The sequence below is a fragment of the Petaurus breviceps genome, unplaced genomic scaffold, assembly GCF_028583685.1.
Source record: "Petaurus breviceps papuanus isolate PSGF00001 unplaced genomic scaffold, PetGlider_PUasm1.0 98, whole genome shotgun sequence".
NCBI lineage: Eukaryota > Metazoa > Chordata > Mammalia > Diprotodontia > Petauridae > Petaurus > Petaurus breviceps.
Window position 1 is genome coordinate 56,709,375 of NW_027187460.1, and position 12,728 is coordinate 56,722,102.

The 12,728-nt window shown below is 35.4% G+C and overlaps 1 protein-coding gene across 2 annotated transcripts in view; it reads left to right on the plus strand.

The window, feature by feature from the left end:
- LRP12 (LDL receptor related protein 12) overlaps positions 1-12,728 on the plus strand; it is a 142,727-nt gene that overhangs the window by 76,643 nt on the left and 53,356 nt on the right. Inside the window, exon 2 of one of the 2 annotated variants that reach the window (XM_069081028.1) lies at positions 1,905-1,961. The exons of the other annotated variant lie outside the window; for it this stretch is intronic. Within the exon in view, the coding sequence (XP_068937129.1) occupies positions 1,905-1,961 (57 nt within the window). The remainder of the gene's footprint in view (positions 1-1,904; positions 1,962-12,728) is intronic. 2 annotated transcript variants of the gene reach the window in all.

The window sequence follows — 12,728 nt, forward strand, 5'->3', positions numbered from 1 at the left end:
TGGACTGGACAAGGGGATCTGAAGGGTGAAGGCCAAGTGTGCCAGAATCTAAGATGTCTCTCAAGGTAAAGACTGTACCTCATTGCAGATTAGGGTTCAGTCCTCTGATCAGAAGAGACATGGCCCTTGACTATCACTACAGGCTAGAGATTGTCCGAAAGACTAGATGTATAAGACGGTAATGGAGAGAGGTCCTGCCACCGTTCCGTAGGTGGGCATCAGAAAAGGCAGAAAAGAGAGCAGGAAGTGACCCATCATATTATAAAGTTCTACCATTTGTAGGAGAATGGTCTCCAGCGGATGTTGATCCAATAATAGGCATCCCCTTGATCTTTTTGATGACCAAAGAATTCCCCAGTGAAAAGACAGTTCAGGCCCAATGGTTCCAGCAGGCTCTGGACCCTTTTCTCCACACAGCAGACTCCATTGACTAAGGATCCCCAGGTAAGATCCTAGGACAATCATATTCAACATGTTTGGGAAGAGGTGCCCTTCTTGGAGCACTTCTTTTTGGGTGATGGGATCCTGGATCCAGCCCAGGCAGAACAGCTGGGGAATACATATGATGTCTCTCTCTGAGATTTCCTGTTCTGCCTGGTACAGGCAATAAGCCCTGGAAAAGTCTTGGAAAAGCCAGTCGGTTTTTTTTTCTCCCATTTATTTTTTATCTTTTTAAATAATATTTTATTTTTTCCCAATTACATATGAAAACAATTTTAACAATTTTTTTTTAAATTTTGAGTTCTATATTCTCTCACTCCCTCACTTCCCCTTTTTGTGAAATGATAAGCATTTTCATATAGGTTATACAGGTGCAATCACGCAAAACATTTCCATATTAGTCATGTTGTGAAAGCAAACACAGACAAAAAAGCCCACAAAAAAATAAAGTGAAAAATAGTATGCTTTGATCTGTATTAAGATTTCATCATTTCTTTCTCTTGAGGTAGGGAACACTTTTTCTCATGAGTCCTTTGGAATTGTCTTGGATCTGTATATTGTTGAGAATAGCTAAGTCAGTCATTCCCATTTGGTCATCATCAATATTACTGTTTCAATAAGTAGTTATTAAGCACCTACTAGGGACCAGGCACTGTGCTAAGTATAAGTACTGAGGACAAAGAAGGCAAAAGACAATCTCTTCTCTCAAGGTCACAGCCTAATGGAGAAGAAAACAGTGCAAACAACTTAGAAACGAGATATATATATGGGATAAATTGAAGAACATGAAGAGAGAGACAGCACTCATATTAAAATCAGAAAAGGCCTCTTGTAACTGATACTTGAAGGGAGCCAGGAAAGCCAGGAGGAAGAAAATTCCAGGCAGGTGACATCCAGTGAAAATGCCCAGAGTGGGAAATAACTGGGAAGGTGGAGCACCAACATATTTTAACCTTCCTTTACTGGTAATATCAATATATGTTAAAGAAGAATTACACATTACCGTTTTCTTCCATTTCCCTTGCCTTTATAGTACATGCCCTTCTAATTTTCCACTGTCATAATTAAGTTTCTCTTTTTATATTGCCCCCCACTAGGGATTCCACTTGACTTCCTCTTTCCCCCATTAAAGTTCTTTAAAAAAAAAAAAACCTTTATGAAGTGAATTTAACAGAAGCATAAAACTCTTTTTGACATTTAACAAGGCTTATATGTTCAACATAAATAATAAAATGTATATTATTCTGTGATGTGGCAGTTTCTAAAATGTTTTCTCTACCATATTTATTGCTTTTGTCTCTATAATAACCTTAAAAAGTTTAATACATAGGGCCTTTGATTTTTAAGTTGCAAACTATTAAAAGTAGCTTAGTCTTTCTGTGCCCTTTTAAAGAAAATGGATCTGAAGAAATTTTTACAAATTTTATCTTGGAAATTAGTTTATTCATTATGTTTAATTTTAGGAAATGGTGCTCTTGCAGAACATTCTGAAAATGTGCATATTTCAGGAGTGTCAACTGGTAAGTCATTTTTTGTAATGTTTAAATTTCATGCATGACTTATATGGTAAATATTGAAAGCCACCTGGTATCTTATGAAGTGATATTTGGCTATAAAAATTATTACTGCCTTTTGCAGCATGTAATAAGGAATGAAGCAACTGGAACATGGAAAAATTTTCATAAGATAAAATTGATACCTGCATGCCCATGAACTGATTATACTTTTCTTAACAGACTGCTTAATTATTTTTTTCCATACAAACATTGAACTAAGAGAAAAGTTAGTCTAAGTTGAATTGATATTTTCTTTTCAAGAAGTTATACTAAATGAAACTTATTAAAATGTAATTTTGGATTTTGGTTCCTATAAAGGAGAGTCAGAAATTAAACACTTGATTTAGATTGAAATAATAACACTCACTAACCTACTGTACACTTGACTATACAGTTTCTTTAATATTAAAAAAAAAGTTGGTGTTCATGAAACTGAGAAATTTCTTGTTGGGATAAGTGCTTAAAGAATTTAAATCTTACATGCTGTTATAATACTGACCTGGTGTTTAAAAAAGAAAAATAAAAGCTTTTTTGAGTAGAAGCAGGTAATTTACTAATAAAGTTGTCCTGAATTCTGCCTACACTGGCATAAGACACATACACATTAGAAGCTACCCTCTCCTTAATTTCTTTTTTTGCAGTGTATCATAATTTTCATGCTCTGTTCTAGCTAGAGAAATACACTAATTTTTGTACTGCACTCATATATTGTCTTCTACTTCTAAGGTACTTGTACATCCCATTTCCTCCCTTTAGAAACTCAGCTAAATTTCTGTTAAACCATGTTTATTAGACTTTCTCCTTTCTACTAACTCCTACCCTTGCTCATTCAAAACTTTGTTCAGGTCTCATAAATTTCCTAACTTGACCTAATTTGACTCCCCACAAATTTCATTTACCTCATCATTTACCTTTCTTAGTCAAGTTACCAAGGGTTAAGTCTTTGTCTAGACAAATGTCTATCACTTATTTTGAAAGGTATGTTTACTTATGTAACTTCCTCCTATTTGTAAGACCTTCAGTATCTGTAATTATTTTCTTTACCTGATAACTCCCTATATAGTAGGCAGTGGATATTGCACTTAATCATGTTATTCAAATGACATCCCTTTGGTCCAGGAGATTCTTAGCTGTTTTTGTGTTATAAAATCCTTTGCCAATGTGGTGAAGCCTTCAGACCTCTTCTCAGAATGTTTATAAATGAATAAAATAAAATACATATAATGATAAAAGAAACCAATTATAGATTCTTCTACTTGTTTCCTCTCTCTCTTTTTTTTTTTTTGAGGCAATAGGGGTTAAGTGACTTGCCCAGAGTCACGCAGTTAGAAAAATGTGGTAAGATTTGAAATCAGGACCTCCTAATTCCAGGGCTGGTGTTCTATCCACTGAGCCATTTTTCACTGTCTTCTTAACGCTCTATAGTCTGACTTCCAACTTTATCATCTAAATAAAACTGCTATTTTCAAAGTTAATTACAATCTCCTAATTGCCAAATCTAATGGCCTTTACTCAGTACTCATCTTTCTTGACTTCTCTGTAACCTTCAAAATTATGTCACCTTCTTCTGATATTTTCTTCTCTCTAGATTTTCACTTCTACTTATCTAACCACTGCTCAGTATGTTATGCTGGATCATCCATGTCATGCTAGCTAACCCAATCCATGGATGTCCTACAGAGTTCAATCCTGGTCCCTTTTTCCTTTCCAGTACAGTTTCCCTTGGTGATATCATCAACTTCAGTGGATTTGTTTATCATCTCGACTGATGATTCTGAAATCTCTTTGTTCAGTCCAAACCTTTCTCCTGACCTCCAGTTTTATGTCTCCAACTGTTTATTGAGCATTCAACTAAATTTCTCATAGATAGCTTAAACTCACCAAGTCCAAAACTGAGCTCATTATCTTTCTCCTCTAACCTATACTCTTCCAGATTTTCCTTTTACTGTTGAGGGTTACCCATCCTTCCAGTTACCCGTACTGCCAGCTTAGTTATCATCCTCAACACCTCATTTTTGCCTCCCATGTCCAATCTGTTGCTGAAGCCTGCCAGTTTTACCTTTGTAACATTTTTTCACATATGCTTCTTTGTCTCTTATGACACGCCACCTCTTGAAAGCCCTTGGGCTATTGCAGTAGCCTGCTGGTTGGTCTCCCTGCCACAGGTCTCTCTTCTCTCTGTTCTGACTTTCCTTTAGCTGCCAGTCTTATCTTCCTAAAGTATAAGTCTGACCACAATACCTCCCTTCCCCTATTTGCTCAATAAACTCCTGTGACTCCCTGTCATTTTCTGGATGCAGTGTATAAAATTTTGTTTGCCATTTCAAAGCCCTTCATAACCCAGACCCTGCTACTTTTCCAGTCTTCTTATATTTTACTCCTCCCACCCACTCCCATGTTGCCTCACTTTTATCCAGTGACACTGGCCTTCTTGCTCTCTTCAAGTAAGACACTCTTTCCCAGCTTTGGGCATTATTTCAATTTTTCAATGACTGCCCCCCATGTCTAGAAGTTCCCTACATCATCATCTCTGTCTTCTGGTTTCCATGACTTCCTTCAAGTCCTAGTTAAAATCTCACCTACAAGAAATTTTTCATGGTCTTCTTGCTTTTCCTCTGTTGATTATCTCCAATTTATCCTGTATTTAACTTGTTTATATGTAGCTTTTGCATATAGTCTCCCCAGTTAAGCTGTTAGCTCCTTGAATTCAGGGACTGTGTTTTACAACATTCTTTGTATCACTAGCTCTTAGCACAGTTCCTGACCCACAGTAGGCACTTACTAAGTATTTATTGCCTTACTGAGGACTGCAGTTCAAAAACCTTTGTGGTCTGGTGGCTTATAAGTAGTTTTTTTTTAAATCAGTTTTTCCCAATTACCTGTACAAACAATAAGTAGTTTTTTGATGCATGGTTTTCAGTTTTGTAAATTAGTCATACATGTTTTTAGTTTCCTAATTTGAAGCATAAGTGCAAGTTTGATGTGCTTATCATACTGAGTGTCCCAGTAAACTTAGTCTTAGCTACTAAAACTTAATACTGCCCTAAGATTTTTCACACCCTCTATATATTGTTTCAATGAAATGTCTTAAATAGTGCCGTAACATGTGTATTACCTCAGTGTTCGTGACTTAAATCATATAAGAGTTGGAAGGGAGCCCAGAGGTATCAATTTCAACTCATACCTAACTCATCAACAATCCTTCCTCTAACATTGTTGACGTTTGCAGATACAGCTTTGTTTGAAGACCTCCCTATTGATGAAAAACCCACCATATCCCAAGGTAGTCCATTTTACTTTGATACAGAATTTTTTTCTTTATATTGCATAAACCCTACTCACTGCTTCTCTGTTACTTCTACATTTTGTTCCTAGTTCTACCTTCTAGGCCTAAGAACAACACATCTAATCTTTTTCTCAAAGATTTGCCCTTTAGAATATATTCTTCCTAAGACTTCTCTACAGCTCATTAGGATATGGTCTCCAGTTTTCTTACTATCCTGGTTGCCTTCCAGCTCATCTATATCTTTCCTAAAATGTGGCACCTAGAACCAAATACAATATGTCAGTTGTATTCTTACAGAGGCAAACTTGTACCTTCAAGTTGACATCAAACCATTAATAATTCATTTTTCTAAAACTATTTCCATCAGGGCGGCTAGGTGGCGCAGTGAATAGAGTTGAATAGTGTGAATAGAGTGAATAGCCCTGGAATCTGGAGGACCTGAGTTCAAATCCAGCCTCAGATACTTAACACTTACTAGCCATATGACCTTGGCCAAGTCACTTAACCCCAATTGCCCTGTCTTGCCCCCTCCAAAAAAGCAAAAAAAAATTTTAAAAAATTATATCAATCACATTTCCTCTTATACCAGTTGAGTATGTTCTTAATCTTTCCTTCTCCCAGTACACGTGTTATACACATATCTAATATACATATACATAAAGATATATACCTATATGTATGCATATGCATTTATATATTTATATGTATATGTGTACATGTAGTCTTTGACCTTTTGACATTCCTCCTAATTCTCTTGATTACATCTTTTTTCCCCTCGTTATTAGCACCCAATATTGAAAGTAATACCTGACCAGCTCTGGGAAACAACAGGGGCTTCTAAGAGGAGCTGTCAGAAGTGATGAAAAACCTGGACTGGGTCAGCATTCACAAATTATATTAAGCCTGTGACTCCTCCCAGAATTGATCAAGTTTCAGTCAACCATTTCTTCATGAATAAGTGAGATAGAGAACTTGTGTGTGGTATAAAATGGATAATTCTGATTACATTAAATTTAAATTTAAAAGGTTTTGTACAAATAAAAGCAACATAGTCAAGATTAAAAGGAAAACAGAAAATTGGGAGGAAATATTTATAGTTTATCAGATAAAGCTTTCATATCTCAAATATATAAAGAATTTTGTCAAATTTACCAGATTATAAATAATTTCCCGGTTGATAAATGGTTAACTAATATGAATAGTCAGGTTTTCAATGAAAAAATCAAAACTATATAGTCATATGAAAAATGTTCTAAATCACTGTTGGTTAGAGAAACAACTTTGAGATAACATTTTGCACCTATCAGATTGGCTAAAATGATTAAAGGGGAAAGCAACAAATGTTGAATGGAGTGCAGAAAAATTGGGGCACTAAATAATTTATTGGTGGAATTGTGAACTGGTCTAATCATATTTTAGAGCAATCTTGAATTATTCTCAGAGAATTATAAAACTGTATATACCCTTTGACCCAGCAATACCACTATTTGCTCTGTTTCCTAAGGGGATTAGAGAAAGAGGAAAAGAACCTAAATGTTTTAAAATATTTATAGCAGCTCTTTTTGTGGTTACAAAGAACTAGAAATTGAGGGGATGCCTGTCAATTGGGGAATGGCTAAACAAATTTTGGTATATGACTGTGATCAAATAACTATATCCATATCAAGTTTTGCCTTATGCTGGAGACCTTTTTCAGTCCACTCAGCTGCTTGTGCCTTCTCTCTGAGATTACCTTTCAATAACAATGTGTATATCTTTGCATTAAATAGTTATTTGCTTGTTTCTCCTCTATTAGCAGTTGTGCTCCATGAGGGCAGGGATCTTGCATTTTGGTGTTTAATTTTTGTATCCCTATCACTTATCACAGTGCCTGGCACATAGTAAACACTTAATAAATGCTTGTCACCTGAGTACAGACCCATATGCCTACTTTCCTATCTCTACAAAATATGAGAAGAATCTATAATTGTATTAAGGTCATCATTGATAAACATAGATTTTATTGGTTTTATTGGTATAGGATTTTCCCAGGTGAGGAAACTACCAATGCATATCACTACTTTTCTTGCAATTTATTTAGAGAGTTGCCTAGAACACTGAGAAATTAAGTGACTTGTTTAGGCAAGTGTTACACAGCCAGTATGTGTTATAGGTAGAACTTGAAAGTGGAGTCTTCCTGGCCTTGAGGCCACACTTGGAGGCGTGCTGCCTCTTTGATGAATGTATGAAAATTAAATAGGCAGGTTTTTAAAAATGATACTTTACATAGCAGATTAAATCTTTACAGTCATACAGTTCACAGGGAATAATAGAGAACAAAAGATCTTACTGTGCCTATTTTGACTACTTTTTCTCTTAAAGGAATTTGATTTAGTAGAGTATGGCATGTCCTTTAAGACTTTCCTCCAACAAGATGTCTCTTGTGCATATATTGAAATAATACATGGTTCTTTAAAATATTTTAACAAGAGATAATATTGTTCATTGACCCTTTCATTATAACCATCAAGTGAGAAATAACATACTTTCATCAAAAGTGGATATATCCAGTAAAGGATCAGAATGAAAAAGGGATTTCCTTTAATGATGTCCTCCACTTGCTTTTGTTTGCAGATAACATTGTACTGATTAATATCAAACAGCTGAACTTTTGAGAACCTCCATAATCATTGAAAATACTTTTGTCTAACTATCCACAATAGAAAAAACAAGTAGATGAAGAATGCATATTTTGGCTATGGAAAAAACCTAGAACATCAGTACTTATATCTTAGATAGGCACTGCAGATGGATAGTGAATAGGGCTGAGTTGAAAAAGGAGAATGGACTTGATTGCCTTTGGAAAATTTCGCATTGCTTTTAATAATCTTGACCTTCTTCAAAGAAAGACTTCTCTTAAATCTTGATTACATTAAATTGAAAGGTTTTTATACAAAGTCAATGAAACCAAGATTAGAAGGGAAGCAGAAAGCTGGGAGATAATTTTTACAACCAGTGTCTCTGATAAAGGCTTTATTTCTAAAATGTATGAGAACTGAGTCAAATTTATAAGAATACAGATCATTCCCCAATTGATAAATGGTCAGAGGATATCAACAAGCAGTTTTCAGATGAAGAAATTAAGACTGTCTGGTCATGAAAAAATGCTGTAAATCATATTGATTAGAGAAATGCAAATCAAAATAACTGAGGTTGTACCACAACACACCTATCAGATTGACTAATGCTATGAAATAGGAAGTTGATAAATGTTGGAGATGTGGCAGTTGGTGGAGTTGTGAACTGATTCAGCAATTCTGGAGAGCAATTTGGAACTGTGTCCAAAGGGCTATAAAACTGACCCAGCAATACCACTTCTTGGTCTGTAACTGAAAAAGATCATAAAAATGGGAAAAGGACCCAAATGTACAAAAATATTTTGAGCAGCTCTTTTTGTGGTAGACGAGAATTGGAACATTGAGGGGATGCCCATCAATTGGGGAATGGCCAAGCAAGTTGTGGTATGTGAATGTAATGGAATACTATTGTTCCATAAAAAATGATGAGCAGGTGAACTTCAGAAAAACCTGGAAAGACTTACATGAGTGAAGTGAGCAGATCCAAGAGAACTTTGTACACAGTAATAGCAACATCATGTGATGACTAACTTTGATAGACTTACCTCTTCTTAGCAATGCAAGGATCTAAGACAAATTCAAAAGATTCATGATGGAAAATGCTATCCATATCCAGAAAAAGAGCTATGGAGTCTGAATACAGATTGATGCATACTATTTGCTTTCTCTCGCTTTTTAAAAAATTTCTTCTTATGGCTCCTCCCATTAGTTCTAATTCCTCTTTACAAAATGAAAATATGTTTAATATGATTATACATGTAGAGCCTGTCTCAGATTGCATGCCTTCTTGGAATGAGGGTAAAGGAGCTACAGGGAAAAAAATATGGAACTCAAAATCTTAAGGAAGTGAATGTTGAAAATAAAATAAATTTTTAAAGATTAAAAACTTGTCTTAAAATACTGGTATTCTTCTGTTGATATTTTATGCCTATTATTCAGTCTCCAAAGAACTAAATTTGATATTCGTGTTTCTTATTAATCATTTTTTAGTGCATTGTGTTTTACCTGTAAATGCAGGTTTTAATTTATTTTTTTCTTTTGGGAAAAAAAGCATTTTTAAGTGAAAATTGTCTTAATATTTGTTCTTTTTCTTTATAATTTTTCATGATCCAGATTGTATTATGCCACTTTTTACCAGTATTATGGAAAGGAATAGACAAAAGAGGTAGACAGTGGAATTTAAGTGTAAACATGAATCCGATATGGTAGTTTTTGTTTTATGGGGAGCAAAAACTTCTATATTATGCTGCTTTTGATGTATGATGGTTATGTAACTTGGTAGTTTCTGTGATTGAGTATGTAGATGTCAAGGAAAAGCAAATGAGTCCCTTTTTTTTTCCTACCTGAAAGTATACTAATTAAATAAATTGATATACCTTCTACATTTGAACCTTCCTGTAATTCATTCAATGGCATTGCTTTACATATCTAACTGACTTTTAGTCTTTTGGGTATTTAATCTCCTTTGTGGTATAAAATGGCCCAATTTATTATAAACTGTATTCTTATAGCAAATAGTGGAGGAGGTTCAGAATCAAGAAATATGGTGAAGTTACCTAATTTAACACTTTTTAATCAAAAAGCTTTATTTTTTTCTTATGTTCCTCAAACTTAATTGTTTGGTTTTCTAAGAATTCAACGTTCTTTTCGTTAATACTACATTTTCTCACAGTAGCACTTAATGTGGACAGAGATTTCATTGTGACTGTGACAAATTAGAGCCATAATAACAATAATGACTATTATTATCAATAATATATATGTAGTCTTTTTTTTTTTTTAAGCAATTGGGGTTAAGTAACTTGCTCAAGGTTACACGGCCAGTTATTTCTGGGTGTGGTGTTATGTATCAGAGCCCAGATTCGATCCCAGCTCATCCCGACTCTGGGGCCGGTGCTCTTACTCACTGCACCACCTGGCTGCCCCTAAGCAGTTGGGGTTAACTAACTTGCTCAAGGTTACATGGTCAGGTGTTTCTGGGTGGGTGCTAAGTGTCTGAGCCCAGATTCGATCCCAGGTCATTCCGACTCTGGAGCCAGTGCTCTTACTCACTGTGCTACCTGGCTGCCCCAGATATAGTCTTTTAAGGGTTGCAAAGTACAGTTTACATATATTATCTTATTTGGTCCTCAGAACTACCCTGTGAGTTAGGTACCGTTATTATCCCCATTTTACATGAAAGGAAACTGAAGCACAAAGAGGCTAGTATTTTTCTCAGGTTCAGTAGGCATCTGAGGCAGGATTCAAACTCTGGTTTTCCTGACTTCAAGACTGGTATTATGTCACCTTGCTATCTGTAATAATTAACAAGAGAATTAAGTTCAGTGGGGGGAAAGAGACCATGGGAGGAGCTAGAAATAACCAAATGTACACTGATGTACATTGTAAGAAGAGTATCAGTGATACTGAAATATGTTTATCATGGCATATTGGACAGAAAGCTATCCTTAGAAGTCTGAAAACTTGATTTCAAATTCTGCCTCTGGTATATATTGACTGTATGGCCTTGGGCAAGTCATTCAACCTCTTAATGTCCCAGCCTACTCTCTAAGGGTATAAATTTCAGAAAAGTACCTGCTTTGGTAGAGAGTTTCCTCATCTTGGAGTTACCTATACCAGTTAAACCACAAGATCTCTATGCTAAATGTGTTTTTGAATCTCAGTGATTGTCTTGAAGGAGATTATACTTTGTGAACATTGTATAATTGGATATATAACATGATTCTGGGATTTTATAAGCAGCAACATATAAACAAGCATAAATTTAATGACCAGAGCTTTATAGGTATCAGTGGGCTGGCTCAGTGAATTCTTCCCTCCTCCTGGGATTGGGATAACTGAAGCAATGTTAGATAAATCCGTTACTGCATTAGGCTAGACTTAGATAGGGGCTGACAACTTGGGGTACCATTGTGTTCAGTTTAGACCATAGGCAAAAAAGCTTAGGTAAAGCTTGAAAAATCCTTTAAATTTTTTGAGCCAGAATAGATAGTAGTTTGGAGGGTCATAGTTCTAGAGATGGAGGAGACCTTAGAAGCCATGGGGTCTGTCACTCTTATTTTGCATGTGAGGAAATTGGAGCCCAGGGAAGTTAAGTGACTTGCCCAAGATCATGTAAGTTAATATTTCAGAAATAGGTTTTGAACCCAGATCTTCTAAATCCAGAACCACTATGCTTTTCATTATATTAAGATGAATTTAGGGATATCATGAAAATTTTAAGGGTCAAGAAACCAAGCAAAAGTTGTTAATGAGGAGAAGTAGCATGAAATAGCGGTAAAAGGACTAGAACTTTAATGCAAGAAAGACCTGAGTTCAGAACCTGCTTCAGTACTTCGAGTATGAATGAATGTAGTAACAGGAGTAGTGGTGGGGGTGGAGTTTATTGCATTGGTTCATAGGATTTAGCACTGGGAATAATTTTAGAGATTATCTAGACCAATCCCCTTCTTGTACAGAGGAAAAAACTGAGAGAAATTGAGAGTTACCTGAAATCACACAGTACTAGTGCTGCATTGAAACTGAAGTGCTATGACTCATATAATGAGCCACCTTCCCTCTACTTTGCTGGCTTACCTTAAATCTTCATTGATGCTGACAATTTTCTTACATTTTCTCACATTTTAATGAAAAGAAACAGTGAAAATTTGCATGTTTGTGGTTTTGAGATGTTACAGTTTGTTTCCTTGAACCTTTTGGAAAGGGACAGAGTCTACTCTCCTTTTTTTTTAAAGATAGAAAAGAAAAAAAGTACAACTGATCAATATATTAAAAAAAAAAAAACTGAGCATGTGGAGTGTGCAACACTTTGGACCTCCCACCTTTGCAAAGGATTAGGTTTTGGAAGCCTTCTCTCATATGTCTCCTTTTAAACCATGCTTGGTCTTATAATTTTGCTATATTGTTTTAATTTGTATTTTTCTATTTACATTGTAGTCATTTTGCATATTCTTATCTTATATCTGCTTATTTCACTCTTTCAGTTCATGTAAATCAGGCCTACACAACAGGTGGTATTTTGTACAGGCCTGTATTTACACCCTCTACATTTTTGGCAGGATTGCTGAAATCCTTCAGCAGGCATCAAGCAGTGCATAGGCTGTATGTTGTGCAGGCTTGTTGTAGATCATTCCATGCTGCTCTGTATGTGGCACATGCATAATTTCTTATAGCACAGTAATACTCCCATTACTATATTCATGTACCACAATTTGTTAAGCCATTTCCCCAGTTGAAGGACATATACTTTGTTTTCAATTCTTTGTTATTACAAAAAGTGCTACTATAAATATTTTGGTGTATGTGAAGACTTTCTTTTTACCAGTGACT